The sequence below is a fragment of the Pongo pygmaeus genome, chromosome 5 (assembly GCF_028885625.2).
Source record: "Pongo pygmaeus isolate AG05252 chromosome 5, NHGRI_mPonPyg2-v2.0_pri, whole genome shotgun sequence".
In the NCBI taxonomy this organism is placed as follows: domain Eukaryota; kingdom Metazoa; phylum Chordata; class Mammalia; order Primates; family Hominidae; genus Pongo; species Pongo pygmaeus.
The window spans coordinates 109102340-109128366 of record NC_072378.2 but is presented as its reverse complement, the minus strand read 5'-3'; the positions used below and the strand labels follow the sequence as shown (position 1 = coordinate 109128366).

The 26027-nt window shown below is 38.0% G+C and overlaps 1 protein-coding gene across 6 annotated transcripts in view; it reads right to left on the bottom strand.

Annotated features, from left to right (window-relative positions):
* Positions 1-11511: 11511 nt before the first annotated feature.
* CEP57L1 (centrosomal protein 57 like 1) overlaps positions 11512-26027 on the bottom strand; it is a 74265-nt gene continuing 59749 nt past the window's right edge. For 3 of the 6 annotated variants that reach the window (XM_054490027.2, XM_063667058.1, XM_063667061.1), the window contains 5 exons: positions 25664-25750; positions 22432-22509; positions 22072-22316; positions 14699-14843; positions 11512-12662 (listed from right to left, as the gene is read on the bottom strand). In XM_054490027.2, coding sequence (XP_054346002.2) covers positions 12441-12662; positions 14699-14843; positions 22072-22316; positions 22432-22509; positions 25664-25750 — 777 coding nt within the window. In that variant the 3' untranslated portion in view covers positions 11512-12440. The remainder of the gene's footprint in view (positions 12663-14698; positions 14844-22071; positions 22317-22431; positions 22510-25663; positions 25751-26027) is intronic. The other 3 variants (XM_054490026.2, XM_063667059.1, XM_063667060.1) reach the window with 1 other exon arrangement.

The window sequence follows — 26027 nt, the reverse complement described above, 5'->3', positions numbered from 1 at the left end:
TTGTGAGGCAACAATGACAGGACATCTGATTGTACTTTGTTTTTGTCTTGAGGATTCTGTTATCTTCTGTCATCTAAGATACATCTTTTCTTTGCATCTGGGTCTTAAGACATGAGTTTGGTCAAATTGATAGGTTGCACTAGTAGGTTGGAAAGTTGCTCATATCACTCCCTACATCACTGATTTACTCTCTCTCTCTCGTCTTCTGACCATTGACGAAACTTGTTTTTCATTTTTGTGTGCCACTAGGAGTTCAAATCAATTAAGAAAAATATTTTTGTGGCCACTGGAATGTAGAGAAGCCCTTGGAGATCTGGAGCTGCTACCATCAACCAATGACTCATGCTTTTTGTACTTTTATTACATTTGATCCATCTGTGGCTAATGTTATAAACTAAGGCTGGTAGTTCTGTGTATTGCTATTATTTTTTGAGATAGGATCTTGCTCTGTCTCCCAGGTTGGAGTGCAGTGGCATGATCATGGTTCACACAGCCTCCATCTCTGGGGCTCAAGCAATCCTCCCATCTCAGCCTCCCAAGAAGCTGAAACTACAGGCGTGCATCACTATGCCTGGCTAATTTTTAATTTTTTTTTGTAGAGATGAGGTCTCACTATGTTGCCAAAGCTGGTCTCAAACTCCTGAGCTCAAGCCATCCTCCCACCTCGGCCTCCCAAAGGACTTGGATTACAGGTGTGAGCTACCACGCCCAGCCTGCGTATTGATTTTTAAAAAGCATCTTTTTTCTCCTCAAAAAGGAAGGCATAGTTCTTTGTAATAGTCCATTTGTAATTACACAGCTTTCTTTCTCCGAAGTCAATGTCCCTTCTCCCTCAGAAATATGTTGGAGATTGAACAGTCAGAAAAAACCATCATTTGAACACACTATTTAGGGATATCTAATTCCAACAGACAAATCTACCATGAAAAAGAACAAAATATACACAGTGAACAAACTCGGAAATTGTTTTTATGTAACTTTAGAGCAAAGGGTAGAAACTTTACAGAAGGTTTTGCTTGGTTTGTGTAACCATTCTACAAATAAGCCTGGATCTGTGATGGGATGGGAATGATTGCTGCCGGCTTGTCTGGAACATTATGACCTATGCAAGAAATCTGAGAAGTTCTCCGTGCATAACATACTTTCTCCCTTCTCAAAAGAAAAGAGTAAAGTATCCATCTTAGACACTGTAATTTATATCCATTAGGCCCTATCTCCTAACACTGTTTCATTGGAGATTAAGTTTCCAACACAAGGTTTTTTTTTTTTTGAGACCAAGACTCACTCTATGGCCTAGGCTGCAGTGCAATGGCATGATCTCAGCTCACTGCACCCTCTGTCTCCTGGGTTCAAGCGATTCTCCTGCCTCAGCCTGATGAGTAGCTGGGACTACATGTGCGTGCCACCACACCCAGCTAATTTTTTTTTTTTTTTTTTTTTTAGTAGAGACGGGGTTTCACCATGTTGGAGGCTGGTCTCGAACTCCTGACCTCAAGTGATCCACCTGCCTTTGCCTCCCAAAGTGCTGGGATTATAGGCGTGAGCCACTACGTCCAGCCCTAACACATGGCTTTTGAGTGACATATAGAAATCATAGCATGTGGATGATGTTCTATTTCTAATGGACATATAAGAAAAATTCTGCTGGGCACAGTGGCTCATGCCTGTAATCCCAGAGCTTTGGGAGGCTGAGGTGGAAGGATTGCTTGAGCCCAGAGTTTGAGACCAGCCTGGGCAGCAAAGTGAGACCCCGTCTCCTCAAAAAAAAAAAAAATTTTTTTTTTTTTTAATTAGCCAGGTGTGGTAGCATGCACCTGTAGTCCCAGCTACTTGGGAGGCGGAGGCAGGAGGACTGCTTAAGCCCAAGAGTTTGACGTTGCAGTGAGCTTTGATTGCATTCACTCCACTCCAGCCTGGGTGACAGAACAAGATCCTGAAAAAAAAAAAAAAGAAAGGTGGGGGGCGGGTTGGCGGGGAAGGAAAGGAAAGATTCCTTTCTTCTTTATCTCAAACTCTCAATAGGCTACCCTTGAATAAACTGGAAGGAAATAATATTCTTTAAATGGTTTCATGTTCCAACTGACCTTTTAGGATTCAGGAAAAAAATTAATAAAAATTATTAATATAACTTGTAAGTAATACAGTGTCAGGAAAATGCAAAAATAATACTGTAGAAAATGACATTAAAAGTACAAAAACAATGTATACATGGTTAAATATTACACAAAAGTATCCCTTTACTTTTCATAGACATGTGGCTATTTGCATAGGTTCAAAAAAAACATGTTCTCCTTCCTACCAGGCAATAATTAACAAATCACTTTTGTAACCATGACCATGCCACACATCTCATTAAAGTAGACATGGCAAACCCATTATTAAGCAAAGCAGTCCAAGCAACCTGGCTGAGGTAAATTGACTGGTTCTTGGTTCCTGACTTCAGTATACTATGTGGGTAGTATCTTACACATAAAGTAATGACAACCTCTTGGGCTTGAAAAAGCCTCCAAAGTTAACTCCTACGTTGTAGTAACACATGGCCTTAGTTTTATTAACTAGACTTATAAGAAGGTCTTTGTATATTAAGCATAACCTTTTATCACACTCACATAATAAAACTAGTCATCAAACTAATGATACTGAATCAGAAAATCACTAAGCAAATTTATGGCCAATTCCTTGCTTTAGGAGGAAATTTGGAGGCAAGACTGACACCTTAACCAAAGGCCATGATAGGTAAGCAATGCACATCACTTTTGGGTCAGAAAACAAAAAACAATACCGCAGTAAAGGATCAACATAGCAAGTCTTGATTGCGTAAACTTTTCACATTCCAAAGAAATGTTTGTCCTGTGCCCAGATTCAAGATAACCTCTAAGTCCTTGGACTATCCTGCCTGATATGTTTTAATTTACCTGGGGGCCTTAGGCCATACCAGGTAGTCTAAGCTGACAATGTGATTAATGGTGAGGTCCTTAGGCCATGTAGTATCAGCTCCATCTTTACAGGGGCTGAAAACTGAAGGTCAGCCACATGGGCTATCAGCCATGCTATGCCTACGTGACCAACCCTCAAGAAAAAATCTGGACACCAAGGCTTGGTGGAGCTTCCCTGGTTAGCAATTCTCCAACAATGTTGTCACACATTGTTGCTGAGAGAATTATGGGCTGTCTATATGACTTCACAGGTGAAGGACAACTGGAAGCTTATGCCCGGTGTCCCCCGGACTTTGCCCTATGTGCCTTTTTTCAGTTGCTGATTTTAATCTATATTCTTTTGCTATAATATACCATAACCATAACTTAACAGCTTTTCTGAGTTCTGTGAGTCCCTCCAGTGAATCACTGATCCTGAAGGTGGTCTTGGGGACCACCTGAGATAAAACACTGAGGTAAGGTTAACAACAAAAACAGTCACCACCCTGTCTAGTTCTCATTTCCCATGCAAATGAAACCTCAAGCCTTTCCTGTAAGTTACTGTCTAATAACTATATCCCTGGTCTTGGCAATGCTGATATCTAAGGATACATGATGACCTCTGATATGATGATTATTTGAGGAAACTGTTTTCTACCATGAAAAGAATAACTAAACTTGGTGACTTTGGTAATTTTGTAGGTTTTTTCATTTTTTAATTCGATAAGCCTGTCCTCCTAAAACTTGTACTGTCTTGCAAGACTTCTTTGCATATAAACTAAATGCTTTAGTCTTTGAGTGGTTTATGTTTTTTATTTCTGTAGATGGTAGTTTAAACTGATAGTATTTTAGTAGAATGGTTTAAGAGAACCAAACTCTAGGCAGGGCATGGTGGTTCATACCTGTAATCCCAGCACTTTGGGAGGCTGAGGCGGGCAGATCACCTAAGGTCAGGAGTTCAAGACCAGCCTGGCTAACATGGTAAAACCTCGTTTCTATTAAAAATGCAAAAAAAAAAAAAAAAAAATAGCCGGGTGTGGTGATGCATGCCTATAATCCCAGCTACTTGGGAGGCTGAGGCAGAAGAATTGCTTGAACCTGGGAGGCGGAGGTTGCAGTGAGCTGAGATTGCGCCATTGCACTCCAGCTTGGGCAACAAGAGCGAAACTCCGTCTCAAAAAAAAAAGAATCAAACTCTACTTTGCGGCATTATTTATGGGAATGCTCTGAGAATGAGAAATCACAGGCAAATATCCTACCCAAACACCAAAGGCACAGCCCTCTTTCGACTTGAGAGCCATTCTGCAAAAGAACAAAGAAAAAAGAACCCTGTTTGAAATTTTGGCTTAAGTGTCCACCATTTAAATCATACCTTGAGAGAATCAAAGAATGTAATACTGATATAAATTTTTCTAAGTTTATCAAAAGAGAAGTTATATACATAAAATAGAGTAAGTTTTTTAAAAAATCAATTATTTTTGAGATTAAAGTAAAAGCAGATATCTTTAAAGTAACTTCTTTTTAACTCTGGTACTGACTTTCCCAGCTTTTAATTGGTAGCTTGGTTCATTTCAGGGAAAATGAAGGCAATAATGCTTTTTATGTGTTCAAGCATTTCGACAGTGCTATTCTCTCACATGTATTACATATTTTGGATAAGCTATCTCTGAAAATATTTTGTAAGATATTAAAGATACTTTTGCTAGAAATTGTAAGTTATAAAACCATAAATGTTCCACAGAATTCTCAAGACCTTTTTAAAATTTAATTTTAAGTGGGTTTCCTGTACACCAAAATGGTTTATGTTTTAAATAACACATTTGTAAAGTTAAAAGGATCTACAGTGATGAAGAGTGAAATACTTTCCAATTCAGCAAGATTCTGGACAATTGCCCTGTAAACATCAATCTTGTATTTCAGGCATGAAATGATTCACATTCTGTACTAGGTTCAGTAACAGGTTTTTCCAAGAAATACCAAAGGTCAATGTACATTTAACTTTAAGGCAAACTAACAACAACAACAACAAAATGCCTCTCAAGGTTTTTTAGAACCTATCCTAAATTTTACTTAATTACATTAAGCCAAGTCAGGTTGAAAAGTACATTTTACATTATTTTAGCTGATTGGAAGGTCTGGCTCACTTTACAATCCTCTGTTCTTAAAGACTAAGATTTCTTTCTTTAATTGTTTAGGTTAACCTTAATAATTTGTAGTGGTGAATAAACTTTTACAAGTGGGTAGAATCCCATTATAATGGGATTATATTTGGTGGCCTTATTATTGCTCATTACCCTATAACACTTCTTCCTACCTTCTGACCATAGTCCAGAGCAGAGTGGCTTTGCTGATATGGTTATAAGAAATCTATTAAATAGGATATTAAAAGCCAAAGAAATCCTCTCAGGAGTTAGTTTATTTAACGAAGCTATCTTTCAGGTAAGATATTTATCCACTTACTCATTTTAAAATATTCAATCAGGTTGATTGCTCAGTAAGATGACATGTTTTTAAAGAGTACTACATTGGTGGTATTATCAGGTTTTTAATTTTTATGGTGCCACTGACTGTTGATGCTCAGAAAAATAGGGTTTCTCAAATGACAGATCTTTGCTCTCTTCAGATTGGAGACACGCAGATAGTTTTTCTCCCACAAATTTCACATCCTTATTGGTTGTAAAACTGTCTGAAGCACCTACGGAGCAAATTTCTTTCCTAATCATAAGACTCATGCTTGGTTAGATTTTACCCAGAGGTAGCATAATGAGGTCATTTTGTTAAGGGATTCATATTGAATATATTTATTTGCCCACATTAGAAAAGCAGTATTTCTCTAATGTAAGTTGGCTAGTGTTTGAAAATTGTATTCTATAGACCAGGAAATGCAATAGTATTGACTAAATGAGACTTGTTATCTGTAAAACACATGAAACAATATTTCTGGGATAAACAATAGATTGGCACATCCATAACAGAGGACTTGGGAGTATTCCTATTTTAAATTGGCTACTCCACTTTTCTCCACATCCTTCAAATTCATTCTCACTGAATACTTATTAAGAGCCAACTTTTTCTTCCCCAAAAACATTTAGGGCTACATTAAAAACGACAACCCAGTACTCACAAAGTTTCACAAAACATTAGCTACCTTAATTATGTGTGATGCACTCTGATCTTTTTTTTTTTTTTTTTTTTTGCTGATGGAGCCTCACTCTGTTGCTCAGGCTAGAGTGCAGTGGCACGATCTCAGCTTACTGCAACCTCCACCTCCCTGGTTCAAGCAATCCTCTGGCCTTAGCCTCCCGAGTACCCGGGATTACAGGCACATACCACCATGCCCGGCTAATTTTTGTATTTTTAGTAGAGATGGGATTTCACCAGGTTGCCCAGGGTGGTCTTGAACTCCTGAGCTCAGGCAATCCGCCTGCCTCGGCCTCCTAAAGTGTTAAGATTTTACAGGTGTGAACCATCGCGCCTGGCCACATTCTGGTATTTTCAATACTATTGTATATCATTTAAAAAATGCTGGCCAGGCACGGTGGCTCACACCTATAATCCCAGCACTTTGGGAGACCGAAGTGCCTCCCAAAGTGCTTAGATTGCCTGAGCTCAGGCAACAAAGAGCTCAGATTGCCTGAGCTCAGGCAACAAAGAGCTCAGATTGCCTGAGCTCAGGAGTTCGTGACCAGCCTGGGCAACACGGTGTAACCCCATCTCTATTAAAATACAAAAAATTAGCAGGGCATGGTGGTGCACGCCTGTATTCCCAGCTACTTGGGAGGCTGACGCAGGAGAATTGCTTGAACCTGGGAGGCGGAGGTTGCAGTGAGACGAGATTGTACCATTGCACTCCAGCCTGGGCGAAGGAGTGAGACTCCAATCTCAAAAAAAAAAAAAAAAAAAATGCTGGTAGTGACCTGCTAAATTGATTTGACAATCCACCGGTATGATATGACTGTATGTACTATGAAAAACACTGACTGGATCCAACCAATGAGGAGGCTGAAGTATGCAGAAATTGAGTGGCTTAAGTTCATAAGGGAAGTGAATGGCAATCATTTGCACAATTCTGTGCAAGTCAATACTTGGCCTCTAGAATATAACCTTTCTGTATAATTCTTATTGCTCTGTTTTAGTCTAAGTGATGATTGCTTGATTTTCCCCCACTTCTCCATTTACCTCATTGTTTCATACCCACTTTTTCCACTCATGCCTTTGAATTTGATTATAGACTGGCTATGGCTAGCATATGTTTGAAATTACTAAAGAAACTGGTATCTTCTATCAAGAAGCCTAATAAAGAGTGAAAATCTTAGACCAATACTGTTACCCGGCAAAAAATTTAAAAAGGTGAAGGTATATAAATCAAGATAGATAGAAAATGAAGAAATTACAAACAGGCCAACTTCTAAAGCACTTTATCAGTAGATGAAAACAAATATTTAGTAGGCAAATAAATATCTGAGCATCTGCTCTGTGGTGGTCATTATGCCTTTCATGTCACTTACTGTTTTCTTCCTTTTAAATATATATATGTCTTATCTCTCCTCAAGACTATAAGCAACTTGAAAATGGAATTCCGTACTAGCTAATACAGTATTTTGAGATCAATAATTAGAGATCAATAAATACTCACTGATGAACAAGTCAAATATACCAATATCCAAATAAAGAACTCTTGGCTCTCAAACCTCTTCCTCTTAGCATAGTATCAAAGAAAGCATCATTCTGGTGCCCACTGTTGGTGGAACCACACACTGCCCCTCCCCAAACAAACAATACCGGGCTATTCCTTTTTTTTTTTTTTTTTTTTTTTTGCTTTGAGGCAGTCTTGCTCTGTCGCCCAGGCTGGAGTGCAGTGGCACAATCTCGGCTCACTGCAACCTCCGCCTCCCAGGTTCAAGCAATTATTCTGCCTCAGCCTCCCGAGTAGCTGGACTGCATGCTACCACGCCCGGCTAATTTTTTTGTATTTTTAGTAGAGACAGGGTTTTACTACGTTGGCCAGGCTGGTGTTGAACTCCTGACCTCAGGTGATCCGCCTGCCTCGGCCTCTCACAGTGCTGGGATTATAGGCGTAAGACACAGTGCTCGGCCCTAAATAGGAAATGGGTCCATCTATATCAATAAGGAGAACACTCCCAATAAACCTACCAGGAAAAAAAAAAAATCACCTAATTCTTTAAGTAAACAATCTACAGCAAAAGTAACAACAAACTCTGGCCCAGACATTATTTTAAGGCTTAAATTTATAATTTTTCTATGTCTAATTCTCCTTACAGGAAAAAAAACCAAAAACGAATTGAAAGACAAAGTTACATGAGAACAAGCAAATGGAATATGAAGAAAAAGGCTGAGGCATTGAGAAGGTCTATTTAATTACCAAGAAGTAAATTTATTTTCAGATGAGTGACAGTCAATATTATTTTTATTTATCCTCATCTCACTTTAATTAAAAGGTGCAATGGCACGCATAGTTTTTTAAAAATCTCACAGTTGCTATTATGCCTTAGTGAGGGTTGTCTTGTCATATGTCTGAGTGTCAGCTTATACTTATCTAAACGTCACCTACAATTAAATGTTCTCAGTAGATAAAGCTTTAGTTACAGCTGAATAGAGTTCCAGGAAACCCCATTAGGAGTTTCATTATTTACTCTACACCAATAATGGCAGCTGTTGCATTTCTGTCCACAATGCACTCCTTCCATTGTGCATAACCAACTGGCCTCTTCCCCCCTTAGACTGACTTCTCACATTACAAGTAAAATTTTTATTTAATTTTTCATCTCTTATCATGGATTAAGAATACACATTTAGGCTGGGCGTGGTGGCTCACTCCTGTAATCCCAGCACTTTGGGAGGCTGAGGTGGGCAGATCACCTGAGGTCAGGAGATCCAGACCATCCTGGCTAACACGATGAAACCCCATCTCTACTAAAAATACAAAAATTAGCTGGGTGTAGTGGCAGGTGCCTGTAATTCCAGCTACTCGGGAGGCTGAGGCAGGAGAATAGCTTGAACCTGAGAGGTGGAGGTTGCAGTGAGCTGAGATCGTGCCACTGCACTCTAGCCTGGGTGACACAGCGAGACTCCATCCCCACCAAAAAAAAAAAAAAAAAAAGAATATACATTATAGTTAAAATTACACTTTTAAAGTAAGAAAGCTCTCACATCTACCTGCAGGTATAGAAAAAAAGGAATAAAGTAAGAAAGCTATCAAAAAAGCTCAAAAATAATTTTCAAGTACATTATCTACATTATCCCAGCCAGTTTGCTTACTATGTACTAAGTATCTCCCACTTTAATCTTACATTGTTGAAAACTGAACATTTCCCTCTGACCCTCCTGTCTTTATCTACAACCTAATAAAAATGGCTGGGTTGCCAATGATCCACCCAAGTACAGTTAATTCAGGATTCCAACTCCCATTTCCAGTATCAGAATATAGTCACAATACCTGCTGCTTCAAACACTGGAACTTTCTGGCTTCGGTTTCATCAAAATTGAGACCTGCCTTGGCTAGAAAATTCCAATTCCATTATTTCAATTTCTAATTACATAAAAACCAAACAACTCTGTTTTTTACTTAAGTGAACAAAATCCGTGAAATCATACCAAGTTTCTGCTAGACAGAGCACAGCTGTGAGGTTGCTATAGCAACTCTTGTACACTGACCATAGACTGGCTGCTCCATCCAGGAAAGCAATCTTTTGCTCCACCCCCCGAGGAGTCAAAGGCTCTGAAAAGCAGGCAGTCTGTGAGTTCAGTAGCTGTGATGAAGCAACAAGACACCATTCTTCATTGTCTCTCAATAATAAATGTCACCTCAACAACCACACCATACTCCAAATCTATTTGCTGTGTGTGGTTATATATTTTAGCACAATGACAGGACTGTGTTCTTTACCCCCTCCCATTAGAAATCTGGGCTAGGAAAGATGCCAAAGCCATTTCCCTTCAGACACACAGAAAGAGACAAAAACCAAAATAAGTGAGAATATTCCCACTTTTACCAATAATATATTTAGGTATTTGCTTTTAGGCTTCAACCCATGCAAACGTGTTCTACATATTTTTTTTTTTTTGCCACTCAGATTCAAAAAATATTTATTGAGTGTTTAGTAAGTGTCAACTCTTCTGCTGGGCGCTTTCCCATGTTATTTCATTAACTCCTCACAACAAATTAGTATAGTCCTGTGAGGGAGATATTAGTATAATCCTCACTTTACAGATGAGAAACTGAGGCTCCAGAAAGTTATCTGACCTGTCCAAGCTATTAAATGGTGGAGTCCCAGAATTTGAAACCAAGTTTCCTAGCTCTGAAGTCATGGTTTTTTCTACTACACTGGACTAATTTTTAAGAAAATTCTCAGTTGAAATATTCCACATTCCTAAAATGGTTTTATTTATTTTTTTTTTTTTTGAGACAGAGTCTTGCTCTGTCACCAGGCTAGAGTACAGTGGTGAGATCTCAGCTCACTGCAACCTCCACCTCCCGGGTTCAAGCGATTCCCCTGCCTCAGCCTCCCAAGTAGCTGGGATTACAGGCACGCGCCACCACACCCGGCTAATTTTTGTATTTTAGTAGAGACAGGGTTTCACATGTTGGCCAGGATGGTCTCAATCTCCTGACCTCGTGATCTGCCTGCCCTGGCCTCCCAAAGTGCTGGGATTATAGGTGTGAGCCACCGCACCTGGCCGGTTTTTAAATGTTTAATGATAATTTTTAAAGCAATACATTTTCACAAGTAATGAATTATTAATAACTAAATATATTCAGCCACCTTCCTAAATGTATAGAAAACAAAGGCACAGAAGTATAGGTCTGCATTATGGTCCTGGTGGATAGCAGAAAGCTAAAAAGTTTAGCAAAAAGCTAAGCTTAAACTGTAAAACTCATATCCTCAAGGAGGAAAGGCCAAGTAGAAAAATAGGTAAGGTGATGCAACTGAGTTTAGATCAAACACCCTATGGAACATCTCCAGGGCTGAGGAGCTAAGGGTGTGAATGAGTGGGGGTGAAAGCTGGCAAAGGGCACATGCACTATTTACAACAGGAGGAAATTTTGATCTCTGCCATTAACTACTTTCAAGGACAATTCCAAGTTATCAACGTGTTCATCTTCAGTCACTTCCCCACTTCCAGGTATGGAAGGTCTTCTAACATGGTATCTCTCCTCACCATTAGAATGAATTATAGTTCTCTTCCTCCCCAAAAGATCCATAATTACCAACTTTTTCCTACACAAGCTTCTTGGGAATTTCCTAGGAAAACAGAAAAACTGTCTTTAAAAATTGCTCTGCTTAGCTTCCCAAGATCCTGACCTAAAAATTCTTTCACATCTATAGCTTGAACATTCCATCAGCTGTGGGTTCAAAGAATTCAGTAAATACGTACTTCCAACTCTGTCCCTTAGGAATCACCATCTCTTAAACTGCTACCCTATATTTGAGCTCCTCCATTCTATTACACCTTTTCTGTCTGTCCTCTATTTCTAATTCAGTTCATGACTCCAGTTCCCCAGTTGCCTCAGAGGATTTGAGTGAGAAACCAAGAGTTCAGAAGAGTTGTACTAGTTCCCATAGGCTTCCAGAAAAATGATCAAGTGCAAATTTATTATAAAGCATGCATACACAATGACATTTGACATTATTGATTTTAAAATATAAAAAATAAAAATATACCATACTACCGTGAATTTCTGCTGGATGAGGTAATTTAATGCCCAGCTTCCTCTTCCTCTATACTTTCTTGTAAAAAAAAATACCGCTTTTGTGGGTCCTAGAAATTCACAGTCTCAATTTATACTGATGGACATTACATACAATGCAAAGAATAAAAGTCAGCAAAAGTTATAAAGTAGTAAGATAAAATTGATCATTGATTTTTTAAAAAAACTAGTTTTGTAAAAGAGAATGGGAATAGCAGAGGAAAGCTTCTGCAACTGAATTACTGTCTCCTAAAAACTAAGTAGCTATAGGTTCCTATTGTCTCATAAAACTTGGATTAAAGGCTTCTTCACAAAACTGTGTAACTGTTAAGTTTTTCCTTTTCCAAAAGAGAAAAACATTTCACAGCTCTAAAACAAAATAGAAAGAAGGCACCAGGAAAGCTAAATGATCTTTCTGAACTCTGTTCATTTAACATTGGTTTTTAAGGTTCCAAACCTACTAAATGAAAAGTGGAACGAATGGTACTTGTAACTCGGATTTAACTCAATTTTGAATATTGTCAATCTAGCACAATTTCTTAAATTTAGCTTAAGATATCTGCAAAGCAAACAATGTTTCCAAGACAAGATGAGGTTACGGGCTTCAATCAATAAGAAAAATAAAAAAGCAATTAATTTATTATTTGGAACCCAGTAGGTTATTAGGCATTAATTTTTAAGTACTGCAACTTCATGTTTTATAGAAGCTAGAAACATGATTCAAAATGTCACAAAGTTATATTAAATTAAAACCACTTTAGACAATTCAAGGTCTCATTGACAAAGTTCATTAAGGTGACAGTTTTGCTCTTTTGTTACTGTTCCCACATGATATCATCTCTTCTCAATTTCATTTGAAGATTACGAACTCGTATTGGATGAAAGCTGCTGTTTTTCTGAAAAAGGTTAGTGTCAGTCAAACATTTTCTGGGGCTATTTTTTATGTTCTTTGATCCTTTAGGGTAGCTGTCTTCTTGCTGAATACCTGAAGCTTCACTCATCTTTGAGTTTTGAACTTTTTGCTGCAATTTACGGACCTGGAGAGAAAAAAAAAAATCTAACATTTTAGTCAAAAATACACCAAAAATATATTCCCAAATAGATAGGTTGAATTGAAGGTTTAAAGTTAAAAAGTTAAAATTGAACATTAAAAAGTTCAATTCAGTAAGTTTTTAATTTATTGAACATCTACTACATGCCTAACACTGTGCTTGTCAGGTAGAAATATAATGAAGAAAGAAGCTCTCACTTTCAAAGAGCTTACTGCTCCTATTAGTGAAAAAAAGCACATATGTGACAACTAGAGAATACTCTGAGCCAGGATAACTTTGAATAAGACAAAAAGTGTATATGTAAGAAGGCCAAAGTCAGATAAGGTCAACATGTGCTGCAGAGATTGAGGGAAAGGTTGTATATAAGATATTAAACTGGTAAAAACTAGAGAACAGAGAGGACAGAGAAGAACCTTTCAGGTAACATTAACAGCAAAGCAAATAATTGGTTCTAGGAATGAGTATCAAGTTTTGAAAGTTATACACACACATGTGTCCATATGTATGTGTATATGTATATATATATGTGTGTGTATAAATATGTGTTTTTTTAACTGCCACTCAGTAGTACTTTAAATTCAGGAATACTTCTGTGTACAAATACTTTTGTGTATTCCTGAATTTGAAGTACTACTGAATGGCAGTTTAAAAAAAAGTCAAGGGAATAACTTTATCACCTTCAGTAGTATATGGTAATAGTGGAGGCAGACAGAATTAAACAAAAACAATACATATCAACTAGCCAAAATCCATTTCTTCAAAGTCCAACCCATTACTTAAGCTATTTCACTTGAGCATAGGTCTAATTTGTAGAGCTGATCCAGACTTTGGGGGAGTACCTAGTTCTCTATTTGGCTAACAGTCAATTTTTATTACAGATATTACATTTATCATAATAAAATGCTTAAAATTTATACTGCTACAGCTATTATGGAATATAAATCATGTTTTTCAAAATATAGTATATATATACTACCTGAGTTTTAAAAGTGATAATTCTTCTATTCCTTTCAAGTTTCTCCTATGCAATTTCAAGAAAGTGTACAAGTTGTATAATCTTCACTCCAAAACAATCATACAGAAATTTTTACTTACTATAGCCTTAAAAGCCAGTAAAATAAAAATATTTGTTTTAAAAATTTCACTTCTTTCTTTCTTCCTTTCCTTCTTTCCCACAATAAGAATAAAAGTAATAATATTCTGCATCTTTTATTACTTTCCTATAAATGCGGGGAGGCTTATTTGTGACATTCATATATCACTAACTTATATGAATGATGATTTTGTCCATAGGCAGATGGCTACATGATGTGACTTGAGGGTTCCTGGGAAAGGCTCCCTCCGCTTTCTGCTCCAGCAGTGTAATAGTGCTGCAAGTTCAACCTACGGAGTCATTGTCTTGGAATTAAATATTACATTCCATAATTTTTCTGTTAAAATAAGAAAACTGTTAGCTATTCTTAGTTATTACATCTTAACATACAAGTATAGAGTTTTCTTCACCATCCCTGTTATACTCACTATAGCTAGCTGAGTATAGGACCCCAGGGAATGGAACATAACACAGCTTGTTTTGGGAAAGGGGAAATCATGCTATAAGGATTGGGGCACTGCTTGGGAGCCAGGTTTATGTCTGGTAGTGAATGAGAGACCTGCTGACATAAGGGGTATCATTAAGGCATTAGAGGAGAGAAGGAAAACGAAAAAGAATGCTAAAAGGGTAACTGGAGGGCTGCTAAGGCAAGTTTAGTCTGCCTCACAATTTCCCCACAGCAATTTCTGAATACATAACTGAACTTACTTGCTCACTTAAAAAATTTTAACTTGGAGAGTTATGTAGGAGGTCCATGTTATTCCAATGGGACAGATGGCTCTATTCTGTCATAGGCCTAAGGGACTACCATCCATCTTTTCACTAAATCCCATATACAGACCTCAAATTTGGAAAGTCATACAGAGATACAACACTGAATCCAGATATTTTATCTTTTTATTAAAATCTCTTACTAAAGCCTTCTTACACTGTCTTGATGCTTCTTCAGTTTGGAGATTTGTTCTCCTTTAATTTCCATTTTCTTGAGTAAACACTCTAGTTCACATTCTATGTCATCACAGACTGAATGGCTTTCAGTTTCCTTCATTTGTTTCAGTAGTTCTTGGTGCTCTCTATGAAAGAATAGCAAATATTAAGCACTATTATAGTTTATTGCATATATTTCTCTGCCATAATTAAGCAATTTTCTGTTCAATCATAAATTTTAGTCAGAGTTAAATATTAACCTTTAAAAACAGCCTCTTTCTTTAGGGTTAATTAAATTTATGGTAAATATAACCAGGCTCCTGTGATTTGAAATTAAATACCTTTAGAAATATCTTAAGACTGCTGGGGCTGAAGCCAAGATGGCCGAATAGGAAGAGCTCCAGTCTACAGCTCCCAGCGTGAGCGACACAGAATACGGGTGATTTCTGCATTTCCATCTGAGGTACCGAGTTCGTCTCACTAGGGAGTGCCAGACAGTGGGCGCAGGACAGTGGGCGGAGCGCACCGTGCGTGAGCCGAAGCAAGGCGAGGCATTGCCTCACTTGGGAAGTGCAAGGGGTCAGGGAGTTCCCTTTCACTCCCACCCCAATACTGCGCTTTTCCGACGGGCTTAAAAAACAGAGCACCAGGAGATTATATCCCGCACCTGGCTCGGAGGGTCCTATGCCCATGGAGTCGCGCTGATTGCTAGCACAGCAGTCTGAGATCAAACTGCAAGGTGGTAGCGAGGCTGGGGGAGTGGCGCCCGCCATTGCCCAGGCTTGCTTAGGTAAACAAAGCAGCCGGGAAGCTGGAACTGGGTGGAGCCCACCACAGCTCAAGGAGGCCTGCCTGCCTCTGTAGGCTCCACCTCTGGAGGCAGGGCACAGACAAACAAAGAGACAGCAGTAACCTCTGCAGACTTAAATGTCCCTGTCTGACAGCTTTGAAGAGAGCAGTGGTTCTCCCAGCACGCAGATGGAGATCTGAGAACGGGCAGACTGCCTCCTCAAGTGGGTCCCTGACCCCTGACCCCTGAGCAGCCTAACTGGGAGGCACCCACCAGTAGGGGCAGACTGACACCTCACACGGCCAGGTACTCCTCTGAGACAAAACTTCCAGAGGAACGATCAGATAGCAGCATTCGCGGATCACGAAAATCCGCTGTTCTGCAGTCACCGCTGCTGGTACCCAGGCAAACAGGGTCTAGAGTGGACCTCTAGCAAACTCCAACAGACCTGCAGCTGAGGGTCCTGTCTGTTAGAAGGAAAACTAACAAACAGAAAGGACATCCACACCAAAAACCCATCTGTACATCACCAGCATCAAAAACCAAAAGTAGATAAAACCACAAAAATGGGGAAAAAACAGAGCAGAAAAACTGGAAACTCTAAAAAGCAGAACACCTCTCCTCCTCCAAAGGAACGCAGTTCCTCACCAGCAACGGAACAAAGCTGGACGGAGAATGACTTTGACGAGTTGAGAGAAGAAGGCTTCAGACGATCAAACTACTCCGAGCTACAGGAGGAAATTCAAACCAAAGGCAAAGAAGTTGAAAACTTTGAAAAAAATTTAGACGAATGTATAACTAGAATAACCAATACAGAGAAGTGTTTAAAGGAGCTGACGGAGCTGAAAGCCAAGGCTCGAGAACTACGTGAAGAATGCAGAAGCCTCAGCAGCCGATGCGATCAACTGGAAGAAAGGGTATCAGTGATGGAAGATGAAATGAATGAAATGAAGCAAGAAGGGAAGTTTAGAGAAAAAAGAATAAAAAGAAACAAACAAAGCCTCCAAGAAATATGGGACTATGTAAAAAGACCAAATCTACATCTGATTGGTGTACCTGAAAGTGACGGAGAGAATGGAACCAAGTTGGAAAACACTCTGCAGGATATTATCCAGGAGAACTTCCCCAATCTAGCAAGGCAGGCCAACATTCAGATTCAGGAAATACAGAGAACGCCACAAAGATACTCTTCGAGAAGAGCAACTCCAAGACACGTAATTGTCAGATTCACCAAAGTTGAAATGAAGGAAAAAATGTTAAGGGCAGCCAGAGAGAAAGGTCGGATTACCCACAAATGGAAGCCCATCAGACTAACAATGGATCTCTCAGCAGAAAGTCCACAGGCCAGAATAGAGTGGGGGCCAATATCCAACACTCTTAAAGAAAAGAATTTTCAACCCAGAATTTCATATCCAGCCAAACTAAGCTTCATAAGTGAAGGAGAAATAAAATACTTTACAGACAAGCAAATGCTGAGAGATTTTGTCACCACCAGGCCTGCCCTAAAAGAGCTCCTGAAGGAAACACTAAATATGGAAAGGAACAACCAGTACCAGCCACTGCAAAATCATGCCAAATTGTAAAGACCATCAAGGCTAGGAAGAAACTGCATCAACTAATGAGCAAAATAACCAGCTAACATCATAATGACAGGATCAAATTCACACATAACAATATTAACTTTAAATGTAAATGGACTAAATGCTCCAATTAAAAGACACAGACTGGGAAATTGGATAAAGAGTCAAGACCCATCAGTGTGCTGTATTCAGGAAAACCATCTCACGTGCAGAGACACACATAGGCTCAAAATAAAAGGATGGAGGAAGATCTACCAAGCAAATGGAAAACAAAAAAAGGGAGGGGTTGCAATCCTAGTCTCTGATAAAACAGACTTTAAACCAACAAAGATCAAAAGAGACCAAGAAGGCCATTACATAATGGTAAAGGGATCAATTCAACAAGAAGAGCTAACTATCCTAAATATATATGCACCCAATACAGGAGCACCCAGATTCATAAAGCAAGTCCTGAGTGACCTACAAAGAGACTTAGACTCCCACACAATAATAATGGGAGACTTTAACACTCCACTGTCAACATTAGACAGATCAACGAGACAGAAAGTCAACAAGGATACCCAGGAATTGAACTCAGCTCTGCACCAAGCAGACCTAATAGACATCTACAGAACTCTCCACCCCAAATCAACAGAATATACATTTTTTTCAGCACCACACCACACCTATTCCAAAATTGACCACATAGTTGGAAGGAAAGCTCTCCTCAGCAAATGTCAAAGAACAGAAATTATATCAAACTGTCTCTCAGACCACAGTGCAATCAAACTAGAACTCAGGATTAAGAAACTCACTCAAAACTGCTCAACTACACGGAAATTGAACAACCTGCTCCTGAATGACTACTGGGTACATAACGAAATGAAGGCAGAAATAAAGATGTTCTTTGAAACCAACGAGAACAAAGACACAACATACCAGAATCTCTGGGACACATTCAAAGCAGTGTGTAGAGGGAAATTTATAGCACTAAATGCCCACAAGAGAAAGCAGGAAAGATCCAAAATTGACACCCTAACATCACAATTAAAAGAACTAGAAAAGCAAGAGCAAACACATTCAAAAGCTAGCAGAAGGCAAGAAATAAGTAAAATCAGAGCAGAACTGAAGGAAATAGAGACACAAAAAACCCTTCAAAAAATTAATCAATCCAGGAGTTGGTTTTTTGAAAGGATCAACAAAATTGATAGACCGCTAGCAAGACTAATGAAGAAAAGAGAGAAGAATCAAATAGACGCAATAAAAAATGATAAAGGGGATATCACCACCGATCCCACAGAAATACAAACTACCATCAGAGAATACTACAAACACCTCTACGCAAATAAACTAGAACATCTAGAAGAAATGGATAAATTCCTCAACACATACACCCTCCCAAGACTAAACCAGGAAGAAGTTGAATCTCTGAATAGACCAATAACAGGCTCTGAAATTGTGGCAATAATCAATAGCTTACCAACCAAAAAGAGTCCAGGACCAGATGGATTCACAGCCGAATTCTACCAGAGGTACAAGGAGGAACTGGTACCATTCCTTATGAAACTTCCAATCAATAGAAAAAGAGGGAATCCTCCCTAACTCATTTTATGAGGCCAGCATCATCCTGATACCAAAGCCTGGCAGAGACACAACCAAAAAAGAGAATTTTAGACCAATATCCCTGATGAACATTGATGCAAAAATCCTCAATAAAATACTGGCAAACCGAATCCAGCAGCACATCAAAAAGCTTATCCACCATGATCAAGTGGGCTTCATCCCTGGGATGCAAGGCTGGTTCAATATATGCAAATCAATAAAAGTAATCCAGCATATAAACGGAACCAAAGACAAAAACCACATGATTATCTCAATAGATGCAGAAAAGGCCTCTGACAAAATTCAACAACGCTTCATGCTAAAAACTCTCAATAAATTAGGTATTCATGGGACATATCTCAAAATAATAAGAGCTATTTATGACAAACCCACAGCCAATATCATACTGAATGGGCAAAAACTGGAAGCATTCCCTTTGAAAACTGGCACAAGACAGGGATGCCCTCTCTCACCACTCCTATTCAACATAGTGTTGGAAGTTCTGTCCAGGGCAATTAGGCAGGAGAAGGAAATAAAGGGTATTCATTTAGGAAAAGAGGAAGTCAAATTGTCCCTGTTTGTAGATGACATGATTGTATATCTAGAAAACCCCACTGTCTCAGCCCAAAATCTCCTTAAGCTGATAAGCAACTTCAGCAGTCTCAGGATACAAAATCAATGTACAAAAATCACAAGCATTCTTATACACCAATAACAGACAAACAGAGAGCCAAATCATGAGTGAACTCCCATTCACAATTGCTTCAAAGAGAATAAAATACTTAGGAATCCAACTTACAAGGGACGTGAAGGACCTCTTCAAGGAGAACTACAAACCACTGCGCAATGAAATAAAAGAGGATACAAACAAATGGAAGAACATTCCATGCTCATGGGTAGGAAGAATCAATATCATGAAAATGGCCATACTTCCCAAGGTAATTTATAGAGTCAATGCCATCCCCATCAAGCTACCAATGACTTTCTTCACAGAATTGGAAAAAACTACTTGAAAGTTCATATGGAACCAAAAAAGAGCCCGCATCGCCAAGTCAATCTTAAGCCAAAAGAACAAAGCTGGAGGCATCACACTACCTGACTTCAAACTATACTACAAGGCTACAGTAACCAAAACAGCATGGTACTGGTACCAAAACAGAGATATAGATCAATGGAACACAACAGAGCCCTCAGAAATAATGCCACATATCTACAACTATCTGATCTTTGACAAACCTGAAAAAAACAAGCAATGGGGAAAGGATTCCCTATTTAATAAATGGTGCTGTGAAAACTGGCTAGCCATATGGAGAAAGCTGAAACTGGATCCCTTCCTTATACCTTATACAAAAATTAATTCAAGATGGATTAAAGACTTAAATGTTAGACCTAAAACCATAAAAACCCTAGAAGAAAACCTAGGCAATACCATTCAGGACATAGGCATGGGCAAGGACTTCGTGTCTAAAACACCAAAAGCAATGGCAACAAAAGCCAAAATTGACAAATGGGATCTAATTAAACTAAAGAGCTTCTGCACAGCAAAAGAAACTACCATCAGAGTGAACAGGCAACCTACAAAATGGGAGAAAATTTTTGCAACCTACGCATCTGACAAAGGGTTAATACCCAGAATCTACAATGAACTCAAACAAATTTACAAGAAAAAAACAAACAACCCCATCAAAAAGTGGGCGAAGGACATGAACAGACACTTCTCAAAAGAAGACATTTATGCAGCCAAAAAACACAAGAAAAAATGCTCACCATCACTGGCCATCAGAGAAATGCAAATCAAAACCACAATGAGATACCATCTCACACCAGTTAGAATGGCAATCATTAAAAAGTCAGGAAACAACAGGCGCTGGAGAGGATGTGGAGAAATAGGAACACTTTTACACTGTTGGTGGGACTGTAAACTAGTTCAACCCTTGTGGAAGTCAGTGTGGCGATTCCTCAGGGATCTAGAACTAGAAATTCCATTTGACCCAGCCATCCCATTACTGGGTATATACCCAAAGGACTATAAATCATGCTGCTATAAAGACACATGCACACGTATGTTTATTGCGGCACTATTCACAATAGCAAAGACTTGGAACCAACCCAAATGTCCAACAGTGATAGACTGGATTAAGAAAATGTGGCACATATACACCATGGAATACTATGCAGCCATAAAAAATGATGAGTTCATGTCCTTTGTAGGGACATGGACGAAATTGGAAATCATCATTCTCAGTAAACTATCGCAAGAACAAAAAACCAAACACTGCATATTCTCACTCATAGGTGGGAATTGAACAATGAGAACACATGGACACAGGAAGGGGAACATCACACTCTGGGGACTGTTGTGGGGTGGGGGGAGGGGGGAGGGATAGCATTAGGAGATATACCTAATGCTAAATGACGAGTTAATGGGTGCAGCACACCAGCATGGCACATGTATACATATGTAACTAACCTGCACATTGTACACATGTACCCTAAAACTTAAAGTACAATAAAAAAAAAAAGACTGCTAAGCAACTTTTAAAAACATCTGAATTCCTGATGCTCATAGCTCAATGTAGTAAAATGTGTGATGTCTTTAACAGAGGTATTAAAGGGCTTTCTTCCTCATTATTGATATAGGATCTTTGGAAGAATTCCAGCTGTGGAAGTATCTGCCTGAAAAATTTCTGGATTTGGAGTTAGCCTACTGAAATGCTGTTAATAGAAAGAGTTATATCTTCTACAGAGGTCTTAGATCAACTAGCTGGTCAGCCAAATCACATAGTTCTGGAATTTCTGTTGAATATATATTTAAGCAGGTGGGCACAATATAATGTATCCCATATGGAAATCTTCTTTACTATAGATGCTTCAAAATTTGTAATGCAGACCAGCCAGAGTATAAAACAAGAAATTACATTCCTACTTGTCTAATGAAATAATTCATTCAGCTAAAACATTCTAAAACACAAAAGGAGAGCCTGTCTTATAAAAGCTTTTGTGAGTTTTAATCTAAGGTCATCAGATCCTGTATGTTAGAATGATAGTAATATCTATCAGTCCAGATTTTGGGAATACAGAAATACCTCAGAATGAAAAAGTAGTAGCTATAAAGAATTGAAATTTTAAATAGTAATAAATACAATGAAAAAATAGGGACAACAAACTGTCCAAATGGCTAAGTAACGCCTTTAAGAATTTATAAGTAGTATTGTTCTTAAGACTAAGAAGAAAAAGTGATATGGTACTTCTCCTGATAAAGAATAAAAATACTGGCCAGGCACGGTGGCTCATGCTTGTAATCCTAGCACTTTGGGAGGCCGAGGCAGGAGGATTGCCTGAAACCAGGAGTTCAAGACTAGCCTGGGCAACATAGCGAGACACTGTCTCTTAAAAAAAAAAAAAAAGAATATAAATACTTACATGCTCATTTGGTCCAGCTCATCTTGCATTGCCATCAAAAGTTCAGATAAATTGTCACAAATGGAAATGGACTTTTCTGAGTCAGGAGGAATAGCCTTACACCAGGAAGTTGTTCTAGAAGGCTTGGGGAGACATCTAGTCTCAGTCACGTTAAAAGGTTTCTGAAGGATATGTGGGTCACGATGTTGCCTCATCTGCAAAAAGTTTTGCATACTTGCATTCACAGAACATCTTGCACTGGTAGACTTATGGGAAAAGAAACAACTGAGAATAATTCTAAATGACTGAAGATATTTAAATAGCACTTACAACAAAACAGGAGTTTTTTTGAACAACTATGTTCATTTTATCCCCTCTCACCTTTTCAGCCACAAAAGGCAGTGCTCCAAACTTTGAACAAATTTGCCAAGGTGGTCCTCTCTTTATACATTTAGTTTTCTAGAGATTAGCAAGAAAAAAACGTAAACAAGAAATTACTTTAAAAGTTATTTATGATATGAAGAACTCTCAAAACTCAACAGAAAACAATGCAACTGGAAAATGGGCAAAAGACATGGACAGAAATTTCACTGACAAGGACGTATGTATGACAAACATATGAAAAGATATTCAACATCATTAATTATGGAAATGCAAGATAAAATTACAGTGAAATATCACTGCACATCTATCAGAATGGCCAAAATAAAAAACAGTGACAATACCAAATGTTGGCAAGCATGCAGAGAAAATAAAATCACTCACATATTGGTGGGAATACAAAATGGTACAGCCATTTTGGAAGACAGTTTGGCAGTTTCTTATCAAATTAAAAATGTACTTATCACATGACCCAACAATTGCTCCCTTAGGCATTTATCCTAGAAAAATGAAAACTTATGTTCACATAAAAACTTGTACACAAATGTTCATAGCAGCTTTATTTGTAATAGCTAAAAACCTGGAAACAATCGAAATATCCTTTTTTTTTTTTTTTTTTTTTGAGATAGGGTCTCATTCTGTCACCCAGACTGGAGTGCAGTGGTATGATCTTGGCTCACCACAACCTCCGTCTCCCAGGCTCAAGCGATTCTCCTGCCTTAGTCTCCTGAGTAGCTGGGATTACAGGTGTGTGCCACTACTGCCTGGCTAATTTTTGTATTTTTAGTAGAGATGGGGTTTCACCATATTGGCCAGGCTGGTCTTGAACTCCTGACCTCAAATGATCCACTCGCCTTGGCCTCCCAAACTGTTGGGATTACAGGTGTGAGCCACCGCACCCGGCTCCAGATATCTTTTAACAGATGAATGGTTAAATTGTGGTACATCCATAATGCGGAATACCACACAGAAATAAAAAGGATGTACTGATACATACGACAACTTGGATGGACCTCAAGGGAAAAAAGCCAACCGCAAAAAGTTATATACTGTATAATTCCATTTATATAACATTCTTGAAATAATAAAATACACAGATGGTGAACAGATTAGAGGTTGCCAATGTTCAGAGAAGGGGACGTGTAGCTATAGAGGGATTGCATGAAGGAGTTTTTTAGTGGTGGAAGAGTTCTGTATCTTGATTATTGTGATGGTGACATGAATCTACACATATGATTCTCTCAAAAATCTACACATCTGATTTCTCTCTTGTAAAACTCTCCTACTGCTGTCAGTTACCATCTAAAATTACAACTCTAATCATGTCCCTACTCTTCTCAGAAGCCTTCAATAGTTCCTGTTTATAGAATAAAAGTTCAAACTCTTAACATAGCATTCAAGGTCAGCCATTAGCTCACCCCAAGCTATATTTCCCATTTTAACTTTCATTATGATCCCATCTCACCCCCACTACTGGACTATTACTTATAGGTCCCTGGAAAAACCAACAATTCCCTCAGACTATAATACATTTTTCCTCATCTCAGTCTGTCAATATTTAATTCTTCAAGGCTTCCTTTAATATTGCTCTTGGATTACCTTTCACATATTCCTTTGTCTACACAGCACCACAACACTGTTTAAACCTCTATTAATCTTCTATTATACTGTTTTATACTTATATATTTATCTGTTTTTCACAAATTCCTGTCTTATCTTTTTATCACCTAGAGATACCAGTCTATGTACATCAAGATCTAAGAGTTGAATGAACTATGTCCAGGACATGGAGAAACAGTGTGATGGGAAGCAGGTCTCTCATAGAGGCTTCTTGAAATCTGATCCTACTTTCAGCAACTTTAGCACTCCCTCCATCTTTAAAAAGAGACATCATTATTTGCATACCCTGTGAACTTGGGATTTGAACTAAGTACTTCCATAAAATGATTCTGCTGTTAATTACTCTCTTCTCTTCCAGGAGTTACCTTTTCTTTCCTTCATTTCTTTTATCTTCTCCCTGTACCTTCACTATTTTTATAATAAATAGGTAAACTGAAAAAAGTTCCATTAACTCATCAGAGAAAGGATGCCATAAAACATACATATTGGGCAATATGTGTTCCACTGGCAAATTACTTATGGTGATTTTTCTATTTGGCTTTGTAGCTGTGAATCTCATTGCACAAATAAGACACAAAACAAATATTTAGGAAAGAAAACAGCCAAAATAAGTCATATTGGGGAAATATTGTTCGTTATTGTAGTTTGAAAATTCTTTAAAATGAAAAAATTATGAAAAATACAGCCCAAGCATTGAACATTAATTTTTATTTACGTAATAAAAGAGTAGCCAAAGTTAAGTATACTGTTCTCTCCATTATTTTATCCACAAGCTAAGCATATGGCAGTGGCCAGAATTCCCAGATAGCATCTCCTGTCCCCCACAGCAAATGGCACAGAGAACACTCACTCCATTCACATCTGAATAAATAGTAATAATGGCCATCAAAACCATAATTCCAGAATCATAAGATTAAAAGGGATTAAAAACGTTTTTCATACCATTATATATAATTAAGAAGGGTTACTTGAATAGCATACATTCAAAACATCAATTCATCTAAACAAAACATTGGTCTATAAAGTACTAACTCTCCAATCCTTACTTTTGGGCAAATTCACAAGAAATAAGCATAGAAATTACATATAACAATAAATTCCCTATATAAATGACTTTACAGACTTAACAAGTCTATAAGAAAAACCCTTATTTTTTATTGTCTATATATTACATAAAACAGCTTTCAGGGTCTATTATGTTGTCAGTATCTACTGTGTTGTTTAGTGCCTCTTTTATAAAGTATCACAAAATATGTTTCTCCAGAAGTTTAAAACTAGAAAAATATTAATCTTTCTAGAAAAACTGGAGTGCTTCCTGTTATTTCACAAAGATAGCTATACTGTCCATTATATGTTCCTTTTTGCTTTGGTTGTCAAGCAAACTCAGAGCTAAATTTTGTACATGACTGCTGCTACTTTTTTTAACCTGAATCTTATGAAATTTTCTGTCCTTATACCCCAAACCATCATCCATTACTTGACACGCATTATTGCATGTCTTTTATTTTATATCTTCAAATCCTTTTTGGAAAGGGGTAAGTATAAGCATTAGGAGGGTATATAAATAAGTATTAGCAGTATTTTTGTTTGGGAAAAAATTTTATATGCACACCTTTGAAGATTTCTTCCTTTCCTTGAAGTGCTTTAGATTTGAAACTGAAGACATTATAATTTTACTGATTTCAAGTCCAGTTTGAAGCTGTAATATTTAAAAAAAAGTTATAACATTGATTTGTAACATGCAAAAACATTGTAATGAGATATCAGGTCTAAGTTTATAAATATAAAAATGCTTTTTGAAGAAGAAAAGAAAAGAAAATCCAAGATACTATTTTTGTACGTGTGAAGGTCACTAAGTCTATTGGTAATTACAATAATTTTCTGTTTATAAAAGAATAAATTATTTAATATACATACAGAAATCAAACTGAAAACAATCTATCCTAGGAGTTCCTTCAACTGAGAATATATGTATT